Source organism: Apus apus, chromosome 4 (assembly GCF_020740795.1).
Source record: "Apus apus isolate bApuApu2 chromosome 4, bApuApu2.pri.cur, whole genome shotgun sequence".
Lineage (NCBI taxonomy): Eukaryota > Metazoa > Chordata > Aves > Apodiformes > Apodidae > Apus > Apus apus.
Window position 1 is genome coordinate 63,947,854 of NC_067285.1, and position 26,583 is coordinate 63,974,436.

Sequence of the window (26,583 nt, forward strand, 5' to 3'; positions counted from 1 at the left end):
TTAGGTTTTGGGTAGAATAAGTTCCTTGTTTACGATGTTAAAATATTCACAATTCTAGTGTCAATGGGAAAAACCTGCAATGAAATTGCACCTCATCCCTAATCAGCACCACATTAAAAATGTGACTATAATTAGAGATGGATCAAAATCACAAACAGACTAACTTTTTGTTGGGTCCCTCATATCACACCCACACAGCTCAGGCCTGTTTCAGAAATTAGTAACAGAAAGCCAGATCTAGACTGAAAAGCTTGTAAATACCAAGAGAAGGCCTAGACTCTGTACGTCCATTTCTTACAAATAAGTGGTTTCACAGGCAGTGCTCTGGCATTCACTCCTCAGTAGCTACAGACAGATAAAATGTGTAATAACACATCTAAAGTCTGTGACTCAAATAATTTGCATCTGCTTCTGTATCTGGATGTTGAATATGAGCTTAATTCATCAGGGACAATAATTTCATTGGGATTTCTGAACGTAGATTTGTAGTCTTTTTTTAAAGATCATTCAAGGTGATGGGAACAGGTGGTGTCTGATTGGTATAAGGATACTTACCAAGTAAAATTCAGGCTTTAAATCTTGAAAAAAGTTAGCATACTCCGAGTAAACAATGATTAAAACATGTTGGAGCTCGGACAAAAATTTAGAATAAAGTTTGGTAATTAAGCATCGATGTACAGGATAACAAATAATGACAGATTTTTAAAATATAAAACAATTCTAGTTGTTATGTATAATACCACATTTTAATATATGATGTTTCATGTGGCTGGGCTTTAGAAAAGGCCATCATGTACTTTTATATACAAGCTATACTGATAGGTGATTATTATATCTAAAGCAACACTTGAAGTTAAAATTAAAATATTTTTCACTAGAAACAGAACTGCAAATGTTACAAGCGAAAGACCAGAAAAAATTTGCTGGATCGCACTACTGGCACTAATTTAGAGATAGGAATGTTCACATACATTTCCTGTCAATGTTGAGACTAAAAATTAAAGAATTCAATAACCATGGAAGCATTTATTCCCCAAATCACTCAGGACTCATTCTTCATGACATTCCTATATTATTTTTCAGCATGCTATGAGCTTGGTGTAGCACCAATAGGCTCAAAAGCAGTTATAAGACCATTATAATAATTTGTGTAATAATCTAACACACAACTTTCTCCAATCAGAAAAATCTGCAAATTAATCTAGAGCTATTATCTAAACAAACTAGCAGTATTCAATTAACATTTCACTGCTAGCTGAATTATAATGAACACAGTCACATTTCCCAACTATTAAGTATTAGAAATGGAAATATCTATAACTAGAGAAATCCAAAAGAAAGGTCAAATTACAATTCTGAATATCAAAAATTACTCACAAGCTTATTGAGACCATGATGAATTCAGGTCTCACAAAATATCACAGAAAATGTTTGAAACTAAAGTTCCATGAAATCACAATGCTAGGGTTCTTGGCAATTAAAATTTTTATAACCAATTAACAAACTAGTAGCATTCAAAAACTCCACATGTTTCCTTGTACATGTTGGTAGATTTCCAAGTCTTCTGAAATATGTCAACATAGCTGCTGTCAGGTAGCAACAACCCATTTCTTTCTTCTGGGTGGGTTAGATTCTGTAGCTCTTATGCATCAGCTTTTTATGGTAACCTCTTGTTAGTTTGCAAAACAGTCCACTACTTTTTTTTTTTTTTAGTGAAAACACCAAAATCTTTTACCATTGAGACCACTCTAAATATAGTCTTGTGTAATGAGGTGTTAGATCACAAATTCATATTCAATTCTGACTGTTCTCTGTTGCTGTAGCCCTTAACATTTACAGCAACTGTCCTCTGCTACCAAGAGCACAACCTTTTTTTTTTGGTTACAGAAGATGACAATCCATGAGTCATTTGCATTATTCTGCCAATTTAGGGTATTAAATACAGATCCAAGTATGCTTCCACAGCCTCTTAGCATATAACTACATTTTAATACCATTTTTCACTAGTCTTTTAAGAATGAAAAATAATGAATAGCAGCACTTAAATTTTTAAACCTGTATCTAATTGCAAAGCTTTTCACTCGTGGCCACATAAATATGCAATTTTTATATATTATTAGGTGAAATATAGTGCTATCCAGGAAAATCAAGATTTGGCATATCCAGTCAGTAGTTTATCTACATTTGCTGTGAGAGCTATTGAAAGATCCCTTAAAGGTCTCTTAAGGAAATGAGAACATTAACAAACCTCAGTCTACTTTTCTCTAGGGAGCCATTTCTTCATAAACTATTAACAATGAAGGCTTTCACTTGAACTGGCCTATATTTTTGACATATATGAAAAGTCTTAGATGTCTCTCCAATCACATGGTTCATTCAGTGCAAGTATAAAATATCCTTGCCTCCCCTGCCACAGATTTTTCTGTTCTTAAATGTATTTGTATTCTTTTTTTGTCCTTTATAATGCATTCACCCCAAATGGTATAGAAGTTTCCAAGCTCATCCTGTTAAAAGAGAGAAGAAATCTCAACTATATAGCAGAAAACCTTATTACAGTAATAATTGGGAACATGCAACCTTTGTTGTTTTGTACTTTTGTCATCATTACTATCCACAAACCCTACATAGTGGTTTTTGCAGCAGATCAAAGTTCACTTTCTCCAAATCCAACACATATTTTTCAATTTGTCCTTTAAAACCAGACTGTCACATATAGTGTTCAGACCACAAATCCATAGCTAGCCTTTCCTCGACTCCTCATGAACTTTTTTAGGCAACAGCAATAAAGGCAGTTTATGATTCAGTTCAGTTAACACAAGCTTTTTGAAAGGACATTAATCTTTTAAAAATTCTTGGAATCCTGCTAAATTCTGAAGAGAGAAACAAAGAAGTCTATAAAGAACACTAGCTTTTACAGTTATAACTTCACTGATAATATTGTCAATGATGACAGGTGTCCTTAGGACAATCTGGCTAGAATTGACTGCAGATCTATATACCAGTACAATATTTTGTCCCCTTCAGCCTCTTTTCCTTGCAACACAGCACTTCAATTAATTTGGAAAACACTTAGAATCATAAAAAGTATCCACGGAAACTTTCGTTCAATCCTTTGACCCATTTGCGTGAGACGGTACATACTATCAACAGGCAGCATTTTAAAAAAATGTATCTCATTAAAAAAAGATCCTTGAAGGTTTAAGTGATCCAATTAGGAATCACACTTATTATTTCCATGCCTGACACAGATACTAGTTTTTTTTCATTTTTCTTCACAGCCTGAAGGGAACTTGCTAATGACTTCCCTATGGCAGAAGACTTTCCTGCCTACTTTAATTCTTGTGGCTCTCCAAGTGGTATATATATTAACAGCAGATTAATTCAGTTGGAATTAAGAAGGCCATAGGTGATCAACTGTAGGTCTTAAGCAGTTCTCTAATATTTCAAGGATGGCCCCCAGGTCACCCCAAGACCATATAGAAGTAGTAAAATAACTTGAAATCTCAGAAGTAAAATGTAACTAATGTAGCTCATAAGACTGGCATAATCAGAAAGTGCCAAGATCAAGTTATATGCCTCACACTCACAGTAGTAGCTGTAGAGAACTATGAACAACTTCTTCCTGAGAACAATTTCCAAACCGCTGACATGCATATACTGCTGCTGCCAACCAGACAAAGATTCCATTATGTAGCTCATGGGGTTGAGGAAGGTTGCCCATGTCTGTTTCACACACAGCATACAATTTCAATTATAGTGATTGTGATGATTATTAAACATGTATTATAAAGCAATCTATTAACACATGGGCTTTCTACATGCAAGTGAACACATATATGTCAATTGCTGTATGTTCTTCTGAGTTTGGTAGAATGTGGGACCTTAGAACCCTTTTTAAAGTTCAAACCAAACGTTAAGAAAATGAAATTATTACTGCTAGACACCCTAGAGTCCTGGCAATGAAATGCTGAATAATTTATTACAGAATAATATGTGGGGGTGGGAAGAACAGAAGGCAAAATAAAGTATGCCTTCTGTGCAGGGTCCTCAGACAGAATTATAAATTGAGATTGTGCTCGGCTGTGTTAAACAGAACTAGCACTATGCAGGGCAGAAATGGATTTTCTTAAGCAGTTTCACATAATGTGTTTGGTAGCTTTGAGAAATGCTTTTCCTTAATGGTCATTCCATTGATGTAGAGCCTAAAGACAATTTTTTCAATCAGGCAATAAATTGCAGCTGTAGGAAAGTCTGGTAAGTCACTATTATATATGTGCAGAGCTCTTCAGATTGCTAGGGACACGGCAAGTCTCTTACCTAACTTCATTAATTCTTGTATCTCCACCTAGATTTGTTAGGCCTTGGCAATCAAAAAGCTCCCTTCATACTTCACAGTATCATTCAAAAGGTAGGTGGTTTTGGCTCACAGATTGTATTCACCACAATAATTTTAACAGCTCTTTCCCCCTCCTAATTTTCCTTAATTTTCCCCTTTCAGAGCCTAATAGTGCAGATGAATAATAAGGATTACTCTTTTCAGCCTGAACAGTACTTCTGAAAATCTGGACACCACATCCTCTCCCTTCCCAAAAAGGATAATTTTTGAAGGGTTTCCTGTTGTCTAGAAATCTATTGATGTTTGGTGATAGTAGCTGCACAGCCAGGTATTCTTTTTGCATACAACAACTGAAGGAAAAAGTACCCTCAATTCCCACAATACACTGTTTCTGCAGATTCTTTTCTATTTCATCAAATTGAACATAGTTGAAGAAATTCTGTATTCTTGTTCAACCAGTCTCTTCAAAATAAGACAGAGATGAGAGGGGAAATGCATACAATGATGAATTACCTGCCAACCTTTATCTCTGCCCATCCTTTAAGCTAATATTTATAAATAAATTATAGCTTGGCATTTCAGAACCAAAACCTCCCCAGTCCCCCGAAGTACCCAAAACATACATCTTCTATAAAGCAGGCTCCAAGTGAAAAATTATTACCACCTTTATGACAATGTTTCTCTCTGCTGCTGAGGGAAATACTAACAACAGCGATCTCAGTAACTATGGATCTAGACTTTGCAAGATGTACCTCAACACAGTTAGAAAGGAACTGTTGTAACTCTCCCTCCTGGAAAAAAAAAAGGCTCCTTGACAAAGGTCTACCCAGGGCACTGTCTCAATCTGTGCAATTCTAAAGTAACTTCACCAATATATACCTAATCAAATATCTTTTTTTTTTTTTTTTTTTTTCATAGCTGCCTAAGGGATGCCTGAAGAAGGTAGAAATAAAATTAAACAAGAAATCCTGAGAGAGTTTTGCTGGCAGCAGAGGAACAAGATTCTTCTATCAGTCCACTGTCCTGCCATGGACTGTCACAGGCCTGGTTATAGATCTTGAGCAGGTTAAAAAAGCTCAATTAACCTGCATTTTCTGCCTTAGATTTCAGGCAGCCCATTCTGAAATGTTGCAAGGTATTTTAAAAATGAAAATGCATTTGTGCTGTCTTGACTGTGTGGTGGCAACATGAAATGACTGTTTCAACTTTTAAATAACACTTATGTCACCCCTAGGAATCTGCTTTAAAAGCTGAAGCAAATAATCAGAAGTTATTTGCATTAAATAACCAATAAAACACTTACTGAATTGTACTTTTCTTAGAAACTGTGATCTATTCTACAAATGGTACACAGTAATCTTCCTGACTACAAAACATTCAGTAGCATGGTTCTTAGTAAAAGAAGGGAGAAATTAGCAACCCAAAGTGCTGAAACAAAGAATTACTCTCATATCAAAGCATAAATGCCTAAACAGGCATTGAGGGGGACCTTCAGTTAGGTCACAAACTGAACACACTCCCTTCATTAGTCACTTAATGCACAGAAATTTTCTCTCTTCCTTTGTGTGCTGGATAAAAACTTCATTTAAGTGATTATTTTCTGAAGGTGGAACATTTATGCAGGCTTAGAAGAGCACAGCTGGCAACAAGAACAAGAAGCTAGTCTCAAAGCAGCTTTAAGGGACTGAGCGTATGCAAAACACCTGAAACAGGGCTAGAATATCTAAACAAACTACCTCAGCTTAACAAGGTACTACCTATCACACGTTCTGTAACAACTGACTGCAGATATGTTTCAAGCCTGTGGCTAATGGAAAGAAAAGTACTTTCTTACTGGTGTTTGGGTCATCAGCTGGATTAACTAAACTCACAAGGCTCGTAGTTTCCCCTGTTCAGATACTCTGAAACAAGGATTCCTGCCAATATTCCTGCTGAATGTCTCTTACTAGTGTTAAAATTGACACATTTGATTCAAGCAATTCCACCTAAAAGCAATTATGGAAAATATTCAAGTATTTGGTTCTACAGAGGAATAAAATCACAAGACAAAGTAACAATTCAGGACGTTCTTGCAGAACATTAAGGGATATCCCCCTTATATTCTATAGAAGAGGAAATCACTTAATCTAAACTATAATGAAATGCAGAAATTGGAAATGAATGTCTTAATTTAGGTGGCTTTGTGTTAAAATGCAAGAAAAAGACTATTTGTTTGATGAACTGCTTGCACATTTGAAACTCAGCTTTATAATAATCCCCATTAAAGACTCTTTTAGGGACAGCTCTATCAGTTTAGCACCTTTAATACAAATGGATCAAATCTTCCTGTGCTCCCTCAGGACAAAGGAGACATTTTCAAGGACTGTTTGAAATGCAGGGTTCTCACTGGAAAGGCTGACATTACCACTAGTGGGAACACATATTTATACAGGTTCTTAAAGGGTGTGAAGTTTTGGGCACTTAATGATGCTGCATGTAACACTGGTACTAAAAAAGGCAAATCTCTCTCCCCTCCTCCCTTCATACAGCTGTATCAGCAGAAGCATGCTATGTGTTACATGATCCTTCCCTCGTGCTTTGTTTTGACACTAGACAGGAGACCAGCTCCAAGCATGCCCACCAGGCACTGCAGATCAGCCTTCTGTGGCTGCAACGCTCCCCACATCAACACTTTCGGTGTCCAGTTCCAGAAAAGAACCCACATTTTTTCCTTTAAACAAGGACAGGGAACTCGTGCCATACAGATGACATACAGTTTGCAAGTTAGCCAGCTTCTACAGCTCAGTTTTGTCAACAGAGCCCAGAGCACTTTTCTAGTAAGCCTGCTGGACATGGGAGCAGAAATGCCTTACCAGCAAAGTTGCATTACCAAAAAGCCCTTGGCACAGGTCCACTCACCAGCCACCAAAGAGGACTGCACAGCATAACCCTGGGCTTAAGGATAGAAACAAGTAGTTGTGGTGTTGCCACTTTTGCCATTCTCTTGCTCTCTAACCATCTAACACAGCACAAAGGCAAGACACAATAGAATTTTGGACAAAATGAACTTAAGTTTTAATACACAATTTTCTAGATCTGTATCACTCTTTAAGATAGAAGTGATAAATTACTGTGTATATTTTGGGGCTATTCCTTAGAGGAATAGCAAAACACAGGTAACAATTTTACAACAGTGAGAGCTCTGTCAAGTACAAAAGTACTTCTATTGTAATAACAAGCAATTTCAATACTTCAGCTGTAATGGGAAGTTCCGGGAATGTGGTTAAACTAAATTCTGCTTGGCTTAGAGCCATGCAAATATTTCTTTTTTGCATTCCCATCAATTACAGAAATACAGTAAGTGTTTTTGTTCTAAAGTGCACTATTACAGGGGACACAAATAAAGCATTTTTCTTCCAGCAGTTGAAGCTAACATTTCTAAAATACCATATCACATTAGACAGACTTTAAGCCATGCCATTTGAATAAACTGGGTAGTTCGACTGCATGTCCTAACCATACTACACATGCCTACAATGGTAGTAGAGTTGTTTTTACTTCAGTGCTGGTGTAAGTATTCACACTTAGAGGACAGCAGTCATCACAAGCAAAAAAACACCATTATTAACTATTTATGTGCAAACAATAGCAGAGATGTACCATGAAGGAATAATTTTAATGATAAATTACATTGTATAAAGCTAGAATCACCATTATAAATCTATGTTTTAGATTGATAGCTTTATCCTGAGACTTTATTAGGACAATTGTCCCCCCTGTACTCAGCACTGGTGAGGCCACACCCGGAGCATTGTGTCCAGTTTTGGGCACCTCAATTCAAGAGAGATATTGAGGTGCTGGAGCGGGTACAGAGGAGGGCAACGAAGCTGGTGAAGGGCCTGGAGAATAAATCTTATGAAGAATGCTTGAAGGAGCTGGGAATGTTTACTTCGAGAAAGAGGAGGCTGAGGGGAGACCTCATCAATCTCTACAACTACCTGAAAGGACATTGTAGAGAGGTTGGTGCGGGTCTCTTCTCATGGGTAATTAGTGACAGAACAAGAGGCAACAGCTTCAAGCTGCAACAGGGTAGATTTAGATTAGACATTAGGAAACATTTTTTCACAGAAAGAGTGGTTAGACACTGGAATAGGCTGCTCAGGGAGGTGGCTGAGTCACCATCCCTGGATGTGTTTAAGGGTCATTTGGATGTGGTGGTTTTGGACATGGTTTAGGGTAGAGCTCTGTAGAGTAGGGATGATGGTTGGACTCGGTGATCCCAAGGGTCTTTTCCAACCTGAATAGTTCTATGATTCTATGATTCTAATTAATAATCCTACTAAGAATGAAAAGCTAATCAGAGGTATTTTGCATGCTTTTTAGAGTGAAATATATAATTCTTACAAACAAGGCCTGTTGTCACTGACAACATACTCTCTCAATGCATAACAGCTGTAGTCTGCCTGTACCATGTGTGCTTATGCCTCTTCTTACAGAGGCCCCAGACCATAGCATGGGGTTGAACATGAGAGCATTTCTAAGGATAAAAAGAAAATCACTCATTTTCTGAAATCTCTAGTCCCCTAGGGGGTGCATAACAAAGATATCTGAAGTACATGAGGGTTAGTTTCCACAACACTAGTGTAAAAAGTATGTCCTACAGAATTAGCCATTACCATTAAGCATGATAAATTAACCACAGAAAATGTTTCCATGCTCAACTCTTTGAGTCATATGACCATAAATGAAATCTAGGTATCACACAGTTAAATATCAGCTTACATACATTCTGTCTAGTCTTACCAATCATTTACACAGTGTATGCCTGGGGTATCTCACCATACAAAGACAGCATCTAGCGAGATTCACAGGTAGGGATGTTGAGAAGCACAGCTCCATTCTCTTCTGGGCAAACTGGTAGACTCCAAGAGCTGAGGGGACTGACCTTATACATCAGACTGCTACCAATGGCAGCGCTGTGACGAGTGCAAGGATGACTGAGACAACTACATCAATTAGAAATGTGAAATTACTAGCATGTTGATCCAGGAAGACAGCCTGGTTTTGTGGACAGCTTCATCCTGGATATTAAGGAGGATCACGTTTTCCTCAGTTAAATTTGATCTCAACCACAGTATCAAAAAGTGAGGTGGAAAGCATCACCTCTGTATCGCAGTATCCCTTGGCACTCCATCACTTAAAAAGCTCTGCAGTGCTTTTGAGATCAGCTCAGGTTCATTGTCCGGTAAATTGAAGGAAATACTCCATCACTTCAGAAAATACACCAGATTCAGATTGCATTCTCAATTACGTATGAGCTTTCTGTAACAGTATTAGAAGAGGAGAAACACTTGTTTTGCAGATATTCTCCCACCCTCAGTATTTTCAGAGCCAGCAGCTGTTCAACTCAAAGAGTTAAGAGCATATTCTCATTCAGCATCTAGACCATTACCCAAATGCCTTACTTTCAGGCAGTATGGTCTGCAATACTCCCCTTGAACTCACTGAAAAAAATATCCACTCATAAAACTCTGTTAAAGCCACCTTCATGGTTCAACACTGACCACAGTAAACTTGTCTTCATTTTTCCCAATGCCTCTTCTTCACCGTAACATTAGAGCCAACCGCACCAAAGAAATAATGTGACCAATCCCTATGTCTTTGTGCTAGAATTTTAATAACTAACCTCAGTCAGCCAGTGTTTCCATTCTTCATAATATCTTTTTTTACTTTAAACTACCCTAAGGTTTCCTGCATTTTCCTCCTTAGTCATGCAAAACATTCTTCCCTAATCAACATAGCCATTACCTTCTATTTCTTCAAACACCATCTTTGGTCTTATTTTTATCCATGGTTACACTAAGATGGCTGGTTAACAGAAAAATGAAACTTCTGGCTTTCTCCCTCCTTGCATTTTCTCCTCTTACACACCTGTTGTTACCATTTGTCTGTCAACATGGAGTCTGACACCAAAAAAAAGTCACACCATAAGCAAAGCTGCGCCATGGCTGCACAACATAGGCTTACTTATGCCAACCATCTTATCTTTCAGTATATGATTTACTTAATCTGTTCTCTAGGCTTAAAAACCTCTAGGGCAAGAATTATCACCTCCACTCGTATTACAGTTAGCACACAAAATACTTAAAATAATTTAAAGCTCTCAAATATTACTACAGTATATATATTTATATGCCAATCCTGCTAGATTTTATTTGCAATAGTTTGCATGCTAAAACTATGCAGAGACCTTTATTCTACTATTATCTTTCATGTGGAAAAGCAACAATTGCCCCAAGCCCCTCCTGAACACCCAACTGAAGAAAGATTTACTAACAAAGGGTGGTAAAATTTAGCCTTTCTTCACAGGAGGAGTGGACAGCCAGGACTGGACAATGACTCTGCTGAATGCTGAAGCATGGCAACACTAAGAGAGTTCAGAGTCACTTTTAAAGAAGTCTTTATCTCCTACTCTAGATAGCTGGGCTAGACTACTTAGAATATCATCATTGTTTGGCACTGAAAGCACAAATCTAGCTGATCCACATAAGGTACTTCTGATTCACTGTTCTCCTTCCATTACACGCCCAAAATTCAAGCAGTGTGAAAACTGATCTCCACTGTGATGGTGCACAAAGAGAGTGGCTGTACCCCATTTTGACCTCTTTTTCAGGGACAGGAAAAGTATAATAATATTTTCAGACAGGACTACAACGTATTAGGCTTTAACAGAGGAGATACTATGGAATATCAGTAGTACAACATCATAGTCCACTGGTTATAGATGACATACAAAAAAAGCATACGGACTTACTGATGATTCTTGGATTAATCTTCTTAGATCCCTGTGCCCATGCTTCTCAGCAATATTTGCTGGATCATCTCCATATTTGTTGGTGATTTTGCAAGCCCATGTGGCGTCAGGACAACCAAGCAGAAATGTTGCAAGGTTCTTTAATCCAAATCTGGCTGCACAGTGAAGTAGAGTAGGAAATTCTTCCAAATAGGTATCTGTATATGGAAATAAAGTTTTCATAAAGAACAGTTTTGCTTTTGCAGAACACCTTCCACCTCATTTTACAAAAGTCCTTTGAATATTAAAGCTAAGGGAATTAGAGTTATTAAACTGCCAATACAAAACTGGCAAAGAACAATTCTTGCAACTAACAGTTTTACAATTCACATACATACTTAAATAAAAGAGCTTTTAGCGTAACTGAGAATTTTTTTTTTCTGACTGTTTTTAAAGCACTTCACTTCTATTGAGAAATAGAAGACTTTACGAGTGGCCACAACTTACAAGTAACAACAACAACAAAAGAGAGATTAGAATAAACAATACTTCCCTTTGCCTTCATACTCTAATTTCAAATAATTTACGGTTTGTGTTGTAGCGATTTGTCTACATATCAGCATGTAGTGTCTCTCTTTTCCAAATATGCATCCAGACTACCCTGGGCACTATCAACTTCTTGTACCCTCAGGGTGTTTTTGGATGGGTCTTTACTACCCACTGTGTGAAAAAGTGCTTCCTCTAGTTTGTTTTGACCAGGCTCCTCCTAGGTTCAATTAATAGTTCATAATTCATCTTATTTTCCGTCACTGTCTGCCCTCTCTGCACTTCTAGTGATTTACTCATTCCCAGAATTTCTTTCTTGAAGAGCTATAGTCTATTTAATTGTGCCTTATAGAGATTCAACACCATCACCCCCACTGCACTTTACTGAACTTTTTCCAGCTTTAATGTAGCTATTTTGAGATGATAGGAGAAGAGCTGCATATGATACTCAACTTATGGATGAACGACCTAATTTATGTTTTGTCACAATTATCTCTTGATTTTGTTGTCTCTTCTTTTTCTAGTCATTCCTTGTATTTCATTTGCTTTTTGATCTGCTACCTAGCAATAAGTTGGTGTTATCGTGGAAGTGCATGATCTTACTCCTCAGTACTAATAGCCTGTTCAAAGACTCTCATTTTGTATGACAACATAGGGCTGCCTTTTCCACTTGCATCACTTTATTTTTACATACAATGAGTAACATCTGACATTTTACTGCATAATTACTAAATATCATAAGGCCTTTCCCCCATTTTTTTACCCCCAATTAGCCCTCCCCTTCTTACTACCCTGAATACTTTGTATCACTGGCTTAATTGCTTGCATCCTGGTTTGGTCAGTCATTCATCCAGGTCCAGTCTGTTACTGACTTGACTTGGCTTGCAGACTCTTACAAAAAACAACAAGAAAACTATAAAGCATGCCTTAATATTACAGAAAATTTGTTTTATTACTATTTTTATTAATTTGCCTGGTAGAGACCACACATTAACCTGCTCCTAGTTCTCAGAGTCCTGGGAGAAATTTGGGTTTTGATATCACAGTTAGACCTTCTAGTACTGTAGAATTGAAAAACTGCACACTACTGTTAGAAATTCAGCTATTTAACTTTTAAATTTACTCAGAACTCTTAGTAAGTATCAGTTAGTTGTGGTAATTTCTTTGTGCTCAGCCTTCCCATTTCTGATACAACTTCATGATTCCTTCAACTCCAGATAGTCTCTTTCCACATGTTTCTCAATCAGAACTATAATTTTGAAATCTAGTTACTTCTAGCTTTCTTGAGTTCTCTTTTATATCCCAGTCACTAATAATTGTCCTATAAACCAGTCAGCACATTTTCAGCTCTTCGTGTGCTGGAAAAAAAACTTCTGTGTTTTGCTATTTATTTTTTCTGATATGTCCACCAATGCAACAGGTGTTGAGCAGTAATTTGAGAAGAGCAAATCACATTAACTCTAATTAATAGTCTGCTTCCTGTTAACACACTCTAAAAGTTCAAATATAGCCAGTAAAAACAACCTTAAAGTATTAACATGCTCTAAAATAATTTCCACTCCATGCTAATGAAACCTGAAACAACTGGTTACAGATCTGAAAGGAGAATCAAGTCTATAGTACCAATGCACTCCTAACACACAAGTCCTGTCACCCAAAGTTGGCTAACAAAACTCACCATAGTGCTCTACTCAGCCAAGTGTCCCAACTTCCAAATTAACAATCAAAAACTTCTCTGTTGACCAGAAACAGAGGTTTTTAACTCAAGAGACCACCTGGGGAAACTCTTCCTATAAGGAATCCAAATGTTGTTGAACCACAACATTATACTATATCCTGTACCTTACTTTGGATGTCAGCTGCTTTCTTTTTGGCATGATAATATTTCATCTGCCGCCTGGCCCGGGTACTAGCAAGGTTGGAAACAAATGCAGATAAAGCTCTGTTCAAAATTATTTTCCCTTTCCCTTGAGGAATTAACGCTAGGCATGAAATCGTTGTAGTTGCAGCTGCAGTGTTAGAAATCCAGAAACAAACAATGCAGGAGGACAAAGCCTGCAGTTGCTGTTTCTGCAGTCCAGTCAGCCTTGAACAGTTTCTTTCAGACATTAAACCGTACCAGCTATTTTCACAGATTGCTCATATATAACGCAGGTTGAGGAGGGAGGGAGCCACAAAAACATGAGAAACTTGGAGAAAGCAGGTACATGGCTTTATCGGTTGGTACTGGGCTTTGAGATTAATTTCATTTAATTATAACAACAATTTTGGACCACAAGAGTGTCTTCAGGTTCAAGAGGGACAGATGTGTGCTCTTTTTCCTTTAGTTATGTAGATGATCAGTTCCAATCAGGAGAGGCCTGGCTTGTCACCTTGCTCCTCTACGCACTAAATGGAGGAAACTATATCTTTTCCAGGTACCAATATATGGTGGTATATTCATAAAATATAGAAAATAAGCAAGCCCCCAATCTGCAGGCACTAACCTCATGTCAACCTTCAGTCACTACAGCACCACAAGCCTTACTCTCAGAAAGGGAGGACCTCCACATCTTGCTTCAGTGTTGTGCAGGATCAGTTGCCCATTAGAGCAGACACAGGCCAAGGCTTTATTGACTGGTTGAAATAAACAGATTTAATTTCTTCTGCCAATGAAACAGAAGCCTGGTGTCATCAAGTTGTGACACAAAGTAAAAAGTTATTGTGAGGATCATCAGGTGACTGTACTGAGTTTCATCAACTTCAGACAGCTTCATCAATGTACCTATAGACTCTCATTTGCAACACCTATCCAGGCAACACAACTGGCAGTACCCTGCACTTAGACAAAGTGGAATGCAGTCTTCATGGGTCAAACTTTCCAAGTGTTGCTGATAGAAAATGCTGAATTAATCAACTTCTTGAAACCACCCTGGTATGATCACTATCTTGGTAAATGCTACACTAACAGTTGTGATGACCGCTGTTCCTTCAGCAACCTCAGTAACACTTTCATGCCCATTTCTGTATGCAGCTGTGGGATGAGTAGTCATTCTCTGCCCTGTATAAGCTAGTGGTTTTGCCACCCATGCAGTGAAGGGGGAAGATGATGTTGTACATGACTTCTCAGACATTCCTCTCCTAAATACATACTTACCTTACTAATTTAAAAATATAGTACCATTAATGACCACAAGAGACGACTGAAGCCTAATGGTTTGACAGAAAAAGTCAATGACGGCTAAGGGTACCACTGTCAAAATAACCAAGTAAGAATAACCCATTGCAAAATCTATTTGTGTTTGTATTTTTTTAAAATTAAATTGTTCACTTAATTGCCAATTCACAAAATTCAATGAGCTCTCAAGACAAATTCTACTGTACTACTGTAAAGATAATTCCATCATACTGTGTTTAACTGCTTTACCTGGAGTTTTATATTATACCCAGTAGCAGGATGCTGTAATTATATGAAAGCACACATGCTTCAGGCAGAAAACACCATTCTTGAACTTGAAAGTTTCTTGAACTTGGAAAGTTTCTTGAACTGAAATGGGGAAATTGGCTGGAAATTTTACCAGCTGTGAAACTGGAGCAACTGATACATTTCAGCTAATTACGTAGACCTGAAGAGAAGCAGTAGTTATAAGGGTAACTAGAAGGGAACAGCTTCTAATCAGCAGCAAGCTTTTAATGAAGAAGGTTAACAGAGAAAAGCGGCTGTTGTTTGGCAACTACACTAGTAACTAGTTAACTGGAGATCATAAGCAGGAAGAACAGGTTAAAGAGAAAGTGCCCAAGTGGCATAGTTTTAAGTGCACTACGGGAGCTTCAACTTCCAACTAACTCTGAGGCCAGTGCTTGCTTTTAATTAAAATTCTAGTTCACATACACAAGGTTAAGAGGGAATTGCAGGTTTGTATGTTTTGTTCTGTCATAATCCCTTCTCTGCTCTTCTCTGCAGTGCATTCTGGAACACCTCAGCTATATAACAGATCATAAAATCTAATATTACTGTATTATAGCACTGTCTTAGCCTGTGGGAATTTTCATAAAATTGCAGTAAGCAAACAGAACAGCCTACAGTGGCATTTCTGCAGATCTTCTAAAACATCCTTCTTTTACTTCCCAAATTATTGATCTAGGACATTATTTTCATCAATTTAAACAGTTAAAATGACTTCTACAGTGTCAGTATCAACTAAACCAAATAAATACTTAAACCCCCATCTGTTTCTTCTCCTCCAGTCTACCTTTTCTCCCGTTGTTTTGCTAACAACTGAAAACCCAGACCATTTCTTCTTTTCTGATAAACGTTTCAGCTCCAAAGAAAGAAATTAGAGAAATCAGGATGGGACTTGTTATGTTGCTAGCAGTGTCTAAAGATAAAATGCAGCATTTTCAACAAAGAAAATTCAGGAGTTTTCATAAGCATCAATGCTTGAGATGAATAAGAGCAAAAGTAACAGATAACTTGTAAAAAAAAAATATTCATTAATTGAGGAAAAAGAAACAGGTTTTCCTCAAAAAAATTTCCATCTCTTGGACAGGCATCAATGTACCAAGAATTGCCAAACCTGAGGATTCAAGAGCAGCATTAGAGATTCCCAAGCTCAAGATAAGTTTTGAAACATGAGTTTGGATTTGTCAGTATGTTTTGACTGGATTCTATTACCAGAATATAAAGAAATTATATACATACAGGGTTCTCTGAAATTAGTTTGCTATATAATATAGCAAATATTCAGGAAAGTCCTTCAGCTTTAGTAACATGCTTCCACAAGGGATGGAAGACACTGCCACCAAAAATCCCAGACATGCCTTGGCTCTTTCAGTTGTTAAATACATTTTTCCAGTGGGTTCTATTCAGTCTGCATTTAACTTTCTCAGCTGACTGAGCTTCCAGTATTCCCCTTCAAACTGCAGAATAGTCTCTTTAAATATTATCCATTACTTTAACATTTTTCCACCTGATAAACTGAATACAAGTCTTTATCTTAATTCTTCTATCCTGCTAGGAGGTAATACTCATGCACAGTCCCACATATGTTTTGACAATGTTCAGACACTTCTATCTTCTTTAGAACTACATAAAACATGTAATACAACAAGGAAAAAAGTAATTAAAACAAAAAAGAGACTGAAGTGTGCACTTGATTTCTTAGAAGCTTTTATATATACAGTCGTTTCCATGATATTTTTCTGGTAGAGACTCCTGATTTACTTTTTAGGTAATTGCACTCAAGATGGAGATTCTGGGTACATAATAAAGACAGTTACAAGACTGCCTGAAGTTAGGCAATGTGAAACTATGTATTGAAGAGTGAAATAAACTAAGTAGTGCTGGCTGAGAGGATTATTCAGACATCTGTAAGGGATGCATTGAAAATAAGATCGTATCAGAGCTGACCTTTTGCACCTCTCGACTTTGCCAGCCTAAACACCAACCTCTTTCAAGTACTGCATACATCATACTAAAAAATTGTTAAACAGCCCTTCCTGAAAAATTGCGTAAGCAAGCATGCATCTAGTGATATCTTGATCTAAATAATTGTTAATATAAGCAAGCATCACAATGCATTTTTCTTTGACTACATCACACAAATTTTTCCTATCAAATTTTATATTTAGTTTTAAATCACACAGCCATACACGTTGCAAAGTCAAATCATGCAATCCATTAGTTATCCAATAAAATTAATCACGAGTTCTTCATTATTTGTTTACTTCGAGTTCATATTGAGAACTCTCAAGTACAGCAATTTATCAGCTGTACCCTGATGTGCAAGCTATAAAGATAAAATAAAGCATAAAAGTAAAATCCATACATAGACAGCTTTCTCTTATCTATTCCTCATGCCACAAGACTGAACTCTTGCAGTCATGCCAATTATTGGAGTAATGAAATGGTCTCCAAAGGATAAAGTTTGAAAACACATACTTTTTTTTCTTTGTGTTTAGTTGAAAGGCATGCATCTTTACTTTAGAAGTACCTAGCTTCCATGGAGTGCATCTGCCTTTGGGTAGATTTCAGAGGAAAACTACGTATTCAAAACTTTGTCAACTAAGCATTTTCTAATCAGAGGCTCTCTTTATTGAGTTCAATAGCCTTTAGAAGTAAAGCTTGGAAGTGGGCAGGAATCCTAGAGAGTCATACAGGTAGTCACTGAGAAATTAAAAGTGTATCTGTATTCTAACTTATTGACATGCTTCTATTTCAAACAAGTATGTGTGAATGCAAAGTGTCTGGAAAGAGATAACCGAATTTCTGGCATAAGTTAGTGTATTTTGGCCACCAGGGAAAAGCAGCACATACAGGAATTATGAAATTAGGGCTGATTCATCTGCCTGTTCAGAGATACAAGAATAACTCATCTCAGTGCTAAAGAGTTTTTCATCTGATACCTTCATTTCCCTCCCAAAAGTACTCTTAGTAAAACATACTAGTTTTCATTCTTTGACATTTTTTTTTCTTTGGAATTAAAAACGGTGCTTGGAATAAAATGCTGTAACAATGATTGAAAAAGGAAATGCTAGTCCTCTATTAGACCTGATACATCTAGCGTCTGCTTCGGATGTTCTTACAGGGAGGCAAAGATGTGCTTATGTGCCTTTCAGGAGGAAGGGGGCTCAGAATCTAGGACTCCTACATTCTTAGTTCTTCCAGCTCTGCAATCATGTCTTTCTTTCATGAAGAATCTAGACATCTAACTTTGTACTTTTTTGTTGTGTCATACATCAAGCCAGTTAATTTTAAAATAGTCACTAATTGGCTCAAGCTCACAGTCAGCTTGCTCTTGAACTCCTCCAAGGCCTTTTGGGCAGGTTGCTAAGAATTATTCTCAATGTTCAAAAACGTGCCCAGATCTAACTGGTTGCTAGAGAAGCAGAATTTTTTTTGTTCATCAGAACTAACATTTCACATTTGGAATGACACTCTGATGTGTTCTATACAGCCCCATCCTGCAGACTCGCGCAGGAAAACGTCAAGGACAGGTGTCTCATGTAACACCCTGTGTGTTTGCTTCCATTAACCTAGACTCGCATTTAAACTCATTTTTAGAATACAAGTGGAATCATGGTTATCTAATACAGAGGAATGAATTCCAACAAAGAAACCTTTGAAAGCAAAGGAAGCGTGACAGTGATGACTGTAGAGCTAGCTTTGAATCTTGTTAGATTTGGCTACCAGAAGTAAGTGTTACGTTGCATTTGAATGTAATGAGCTTATTTTCTCTCAAACCACGTACACAAAATGTGAATCAGACTACTCAAACACATCTTAAGTATTTCAGAAGGAAAACACATTTTCTTGGCTTTTGTTTTTATCCAAATGTTACTTAGAAGAGCTGGCATCTAATGCACACCTGAAACAAGATCATAATAATTGTCTGAAAACATAACCTAAATAATCACTTTGGGGTTTATTGCAAACCAATACGAATCCCTAAAAAGTGGTTAATGAATTCAATCAGGACCCTCCATTTGGTACTGAGTAGTAGCTTCTGTTGATACATCACTGAATTGTGCATAGAGTGTGTCTACCTCATAGAAAAATCCTGTGCTAACTCACTGGGTTTTTAAAAAAATAAATATTATATAATTGTCTTTTAGCCAGAAGTAAGTGACACTCTTAAGTGCATAGATACTGAAGTGAATGGAGAAGTGTAGTGCTATTCCAAGTTCAAAAGCCATTTGTTCTCTTAAGAGAAATCTTTCCAATTTTCTTTTTATGTCACCAAACTTTGAGAAAATGATGTTGTACTGCAGAAAAAAAATATATAATTTAACAGCATCTCCTCATGTCTCTTATTGCCCGTTTTCTCCCCAAGTATAAATCTGCTCAGCTGCAAAGCTAGTAACCTGCAGCTAATCCAAACCTGATCAAACACCAAACAAGTATATAGGACTGAGTCAGGAAGTAATGATTTACAGAATTCTTTTTCCCGTTTTGTTGTTTTTATCGTGGGTTGCTGCATTTCACTAGTGGCTTCAAATACTTAAATATTGTCTTACTAACATTTATAAGTAATAACCATAGCATCAATAATAAAAATGCATACAAGAACTGACTCACTAGCTTGTTGATGGTGCTGCTCTTCACTTTGGAATGTTCTTAATTCATAAGTAGACATTTTTCTTTTCACTAACAAAGTCATAACGTTGTCCAGCTTCTCTACAGAAGAAAATTTAAAAGCCTGTTTAAAAAGCAAAAAAATAAATTAGTGTATTTGTTGCATATGTATTTTTAACTTTACTTTGAGTGTGCTTGTGAATCAAATTATTGAAAACTTTATTATTACAAACTCATTTTTAGTGAGAGTACCACAGTTTTTCAATGTTAACGAAGAGAGATTCTAGTATAGAAGGATCAAGATAGCATGACCCAATGGAACAGAATCAGATGTTACAACTTATGAAGTTCAGCCATGACTAAAAACTTGTGGATAAAGGGCAAGGACATGAAGATTTGTGTTTATTGACTCCCAATTTAGCAACAACAATGCAGTGTAGTAATCAAGAACTATTCTGACAGATGTGAGGTGCCAATAAAATCAAAGTCTTACTACAGCAGTAATTCAGTACTCACTGAAGCAACTATATAACAGAAACTCCATTGCACGGCTTCCAGACAAATTAAACCTGAAGTAACATTCTTAATTTCCATTTTAAATGGCAGGGACACCCCTTACACATTTTGCTACCTATATAACCCTCTCTGTTCAAAATAAAATGAACAAACAAATAAAACACACCTCAATAACTCCTACCTCTTATAATCTGTCCCAAAATACCCAAGGAGCAATTTCAGACAGAATCAATTTTAGACTATCTTTTATATCAAAGCCAAAGAAACACTTCACAGCCTCTTTTCAGCGAGCTCTTAGGGTAATCTTGCCTACAAAGCTCATCTGTTTTTTAAGAGATGCTGAGGCACGAACCCTTCCTTCTCCCTTTTACTTAGGCAGAAACGCAAGGGAGGAGCACCTGAAAGAGTATACAACTCTTACATTACACTCCGAAGACTAAATTCACAAGGGATAAAAAAATGTTTTGCAATCTGCAATGGAGCAAGTCCTTGACGTTAGAAGCATGCATATCTTCAAGTACTTGCAGCAAAATTTTCAAGGCCATAAGCAGTTGCACAGCTTAGCTACATCAGGCTAGCTCAGTTTTTACAAGCTGCTGAGACAGAAGTCAGGCTACCTGATCTCCCAAAGGGAACAGATGAAATTAGAACTAAACTTCTCATGCTTTAACAAGCCTACCTTCTTATCACCAGCCTATCTACTTATATGTTTTCCAAGTCAGTCACAATATACTTCTTATACAGTTACCAGCGCAATTTGCTTCAAGTTTTTCACCTCATTTTTTTTCTGTTACTCTAGGGATCTAAAATCTGAAGGTTCACCCATAACAAGTAGCTTTGTTCTGCCACTCTACTAAAAAAACTGAGTAGGAAAATCTAGTTTAGTTATTTAAAAAATAACTGTTCCCATACTTATATGACAATATTACCAGAAATAACAGTGAAACAGAACTAACAAGGGGACCACTTTGAACTCTTCAGCTGCACAGCAACATAAAAGCCACCTCCACCAAGAAGGAAGTCAGTTTAGAGACTTTCAGATTACCCAGAGCACCCAAAGACTAAGTACACTGCATTTACATATTTTTATGTCCCCTGCACAGGACTCTACAGGCCTATGAAATCTTCCCAAGAAATCCCACCAAGCACCAAAAGTTCTCTACTTCACCTACAGGTGAAGCTTCACCATAGCCAAAAGTAGAACTGTATTTAAAGTTAAGCACACTGGAAGGGAACCCTGAGCCAGGCAAGAGTTTGAAAATCCCCATGTATTATCTGAATAAAGATTTAAAACATGACAGCAAAGAAGTAAAAACACTACTTTCTCTCCATGTCCTTGCAGGTAACATCTTCTTTCCAGGAACCCCTGAGAATTAAGCTAGTGAGTTCACAGGCAACTCTTCCCATGCTCTCCAAAGCACAGCCAGCTGCTCTCCACCTTAGCCCACTCTTGGTCCTTCTGCAACTGTTACTACTTGCCCTAAAGCTCATCACCAGCAGCCTGTCCTCACTAAGTACCACCTTCGCAGGTGTAGGTACTATCTCCATTCCTTTACCTCCTTTTCAGAGCAAAAGGACACAGCTGTGTACAACAAAGAAGGCCGAAGTGCTGACCATTATACCTGGGTTTCCAAAAACATCTTAGAAAAAGGAAAAGACCAAGCACATCTTTTGCTGCTTTCATGAATGAGATGACCTACATTCTTTATTAACTGCTAACAAAGCCCTGAAAATGTGTGCCACTGAAACACAGCATACACAGCCAGTACATTAACATATTTCTTGCTGGCTTTAAGCAGTACGAAGAAGGTTACATTTACATAAATATGAACTTCTTCAGCAGTTCTTGCATATCAGACACCACTTTATATGCACTTCAATATCTAGATTATTTCTGCTGAAAAGAATGGGCAAAGCTTAAAAATAACTTAGGCATTTCTTAACAATTTTAGCCAGTGATAGAATACGGAGATATTTCATGCTAAGAGGAAAAGAAATAATTTTAAAATAACAGTTGCTGACGTGGCTTAGAAGATTGAAGTATTAAAAACAGTTTTAAAGGAAGTATCTCTGGGGATCAGGTGAAGGCTCATACATAATATCTCCACATAAATCATACAGCTATTTCTTACAAGTTCTCATAGAAAAGGCTGCAGTTTATTTCCATTCTTCTTTTTCAATATACATTGTAATTGGAGTTCTGTTTGGTGACTATGATAAAAACAACCTTCAAGATACCAAGTCTCTTAGAAACAAAGGAGTATTATTCAACCAAAGTTTGTCTTAAAGTCACTCAAAAATAACATGAAGCTATCAATTTCAGTAATAAGGATATTAACTTTTTTTTAAAAAAACTAAGAAATCTGTACCAAGAAACCCCAACACTGTGTAACTGAATCAATATTTGCATTTGTGGAAAATCTGAGAGAAAAATCAATACAACATGTAAATCCATCAAAATGTTGAAATGAAAAGTTGAGGGAAAGTAAAAAAATAAAATATGAAAAAGTTTTATTATTAATTGTATGAACCTTATAATCAGTTACTGTAAGAACACAACCTCCTGAGGAGAGTTTCTTTAATGCAGTATTATATGAAAGTGAGAAAACAAAAAAATTCATGGCCTTTAGTCAGTGCCCACCCTCATGTATTCTAACAGCAAGTTCATTCAACACTATGATTCAGTTATTATGACACTAACTCTTCCCATTTTTCTATAGAATCTCAAATTTTTTTCTTTCAAAATGTATGAAAAAAAAGCTTACTTCATTTTTAATCTATATATTTCCTTACATTTAAAATATTTATTTGGTTGTTAAAAATGTCTTGCTAATGTTGCTAAATACTTTTAAAATTCAGACAAGTCCAAGTGCAGGGTCCTGTACCTGGGTCAGCAAAACCCCAGGCACAAATACAGGCTGGGGGGAGAATGGCTGAAGAGCAGTCCTGAGGAGAAGGACTTGGGGGTGGTACTTGATGAGAAGCTCAACATGAGCCACCAGTGTGTGCTCACAGCCCAGAGAGCCAACTGCATCCTGGGCTGCATCAAAAGAAATGTGGCCAGCAGGGCCAGGGAGGTGATTCTGCCCCTCTGCTCTGGTGAGACCCCACCTGAAGGCAGGCTGAGAGAGTTGGGGCTGTTCAGCCTAGAGAAGAGAAGGTTCTGAGGAGACCTTATATCGGCCTTCCAGTACTTGAAGGGGGCCTACAGGAAAGCTGGGGAGGGGCTTTTCATCAGAGAAGATAGTGATAGGCCAAGGGGTAATGGTTTTAAACTGAGAGAGGGGAGATTTAGGTTAGATATTAGGAAGAAATTCTTTACTATCAGGGTGGTAAGGAACTGGAATGGGTTGCCCAGGGAGGTTGTTGATGCCCCATCCCTGGAGATTTTTAAGGCCAGGTTGGATGAGGTTTTGTGCAACTTGATCTAGTGGTAGGGTTCCCTGCTCCTGGCAGGGGGGTTGGAACTTGATCTTTTAGGTCCCTTCCAACCTTAATGATTCTATGATTCTAAATTTGAAAGAGACAATTGCAATCTATCAGATGTGTCTAAGAACTTCCTCTAAAAACACGATGTATGAAAATCTCAGTATACATTTTCACTACTGTTTAATTCCTCTTTAGAAAGAGAAATTCATAAGTGCAATGGTATCACACTTGGTTGGTCTCCCTCTAAGATATATGAACTGACCTGATCATCCGTAAAAGGAATGGACATTTTAAACATATTTGTTGTGTTTAGTTTATCTGTTTGGCTTTACTGGGTCACAAAGTGAAGGGAACAATAATCTCAATGATGACAGCACCTCAGAGTAGCTGGAAAGATTGCAAACAATATACAATACAATTAAAGCATTATACCAAAGCATTGTGTCGTTATTATGCATTACTGTAGCAATCTGCTTTCACCACAGAATTTTAATAAGGAGCTAATTCTTAGATTGCAAGCATCTTGAACTTTTCATTGAACCATGGAGTGATACTGCTTTGATCAATAATTGCAGTAAGATTTTCTATTTTATTTTAATTTTGTTTCCCCTTGTGTTTGATTGTTACTTTGCATTGATAAACCACTGTTGCTCCAGGATACTTTTGCAAATAAGCTGATAGTCTCAAAGGTTTTAATTATCCTGGTTCAATAAAAGTTACTCCTGCTACTTGATGGGAATTCTAATTAGTCTGTTTTTTCTTTCCTTGTGTGAAAATATTTTTAAAGATTAAACTAAACTATGTTCTGCAAATTGCATTTAAAAATGTATCTTATTGCCATTAAATTAGGTTTACACGAGAGCTTAAAGTATTTAAAAAGCTTGTGGTAACAGTTTAGCTACCTAGCTAGTGTGCCTTGCTCTGTGGCCCAGCACGTACCATTAAAAATGATGATAAATCTTCCAACACTTATGTACACTTACAAAAGAAGTACCATTAGCATACTTTCCCACAGAGCAGCCATGATATTGTTTGGATTGTAAAAACTGCATTATTATCAGATTTTTCTCTGCATTACTTTTTCAGTTACCAAAACAATAACATTTAGAGTGGTCAAACACTGTCTCCTCATTTAAACTCTTGCTTATTATCCACATGAGTTTAGGTCAGACATATGTTAAACATACCTGACAGTTGTAACACTACAGCTATGTTTCCTGGTGTGCACTACTGTTCAGCAGAGAATTATTTTTGCATTTGCATATAATCTGAATTGTATGTGGCTTGCCAAATATTAGTCATGGTGATTATATGAAGGGTCAGACTCCTGAATGACACAAATAATTGTCCAGTGGAAATACCAGGTGTGTTATAGGTACCCAGGTTACCTTGATAATTATATTTTTAAAATAATTATAGCACACTTGTGCACAAAATTTTAAATGAAATCTGTTAGAAGCTTAATGTCCTTCAAAATACAAGCTTTAGAATGATGGATACTATAAAGATTTTAAGAACGTACTTGTACTTAAGAGTTGCGCTCTATTTCTTGTGCAACAGCCTGTTTTCTTACAACAAAAATTATTTGTATTTGGAAGGAATCTAGCCCCATCCTTAATAGAACACTAATAATGCAATACATCATTTTTTATTAATCCTTTCGTTATAAGTGTAATGCCTTAGGTGGTAGATAAGGTAGATTTGTCACAGGAAAATGAGACTGTCTGCACTGGAAACACAGACTATTATTTTTGTTCTGGCTTTGCAATTACAATATAGACATCATGACAAGTCTGCTTGGGCTACCCACCATTCAACGAATGATACTTGAGATTCCATTCTTATTTACAAAATAAGAAAGGAAAGCATTTAGTATGTGCCATTTGCAAAGGACATACTGCAGAGCACTGCAGTGTGCTGTGCTGCTTTGAAACCCAGCTCAAAATCTGAATTCTTCTAAATATATGCAAAGAATCTGCACTGCAACTAGCAAACCACATGAATGATAATTCAGCAGCTTTAAAAGGATGCAACCTACTGTCTTCTATACAAGCTATGCAAGAAAAATCCCGTTTGCTGGTGAATTAATAATAATCCTCTAAATACAATGTGATTTAAGATTACTTGCTTCTATTGGTTTTAGAAATACTAAACACTTTCAACAGAGAGGGGCATTGCTACTATACATACACAGCACAAAGGATGTTTACATCTCTCTCTAAACAAAAACAAAACAAAGGGAGAAAACTTGTTTTCACTTGACTGACTTGCTTATAACTAGGCCTGTCTCAAAGATAGGCCTCTGTAATTCTGAGGCTATTATTGAGCCATTACTCATGACTGTGTGACCAAAAAAGTCTTTATAGCAGTGTGTTACCTCTCAGATCATACTGGCACTTTTATATATATATGTATATTTATATATATATAATTTTTTTATTATTAAAAACACAGAAGTCAACTTACCTGACAAATGAAAGCTATTGGGTCAGCCACTTTCTTAAAAATGTGCTCCATCTCCTCTAGTACAGTATAGTACTTGATCTGCGCTGTGGTCTTAATGACTCCCCCACAGTAGACATTTACAAATACAGGGCCAGGAGGGAAATCTTATGAAACACAAATCAGAACAGTAGCTGAAATTCTTTACAATTCAAGACCAGAGGTCCCAGGGAATGAGTAAAACAACAGGAAAATATCACAGAAAATGCCTAGTGTTGATGAACTGGATTTGCACTTCACAGATGATTCAGTGTAGTCATTTTTTTATCCAGGTCTTCAGTCTTAACATTTAAAAAGCTGACAAACAAAAATACATACAGGTAAATCTGTATAAAAAGCTGTAGTCTTGTGTCATATTAAGAGAGGAGATGAAACCAGTATCCTTCAAATTTCCAGCTTCCCTTTGATAGACTGATGAGCTATAATCAA

At 36.9% G+C, this 26,583-nt stretch overlaps 1 protein-coding gene across 1 annotated transcript in view; it reads right to left on the minus strand.

The window, feature by feature from the left end:
• The window catches only part of BANK1 (B cell scaffold protein with ankyrin repeats 1), a 122,127-nt gene that overhangs the window by 62,322 nt on the left and 33,222 nt on the right, over window positions 1–26,583 (minus strand). The window contains exons 6-8 of the mRNA XM_051618280.1: window positions 26,119–26,261; window positions 19,711–19,831; window positions 11,130–11,326 (exon numbers count right to left, since the gene is read on the minus strand). Coding sequence (XP_051474240.1) covers window positions 11,130–11,326; window positions 19,711–19,831; window positions 26,119–26,261 — 461 coding nt within the window. The remainder of the gene's footprint in view (window positions 1–11,129; window positions 11,327–19,710; window positions 19,832–26,118; window positions 26,262–26,583) is intronic.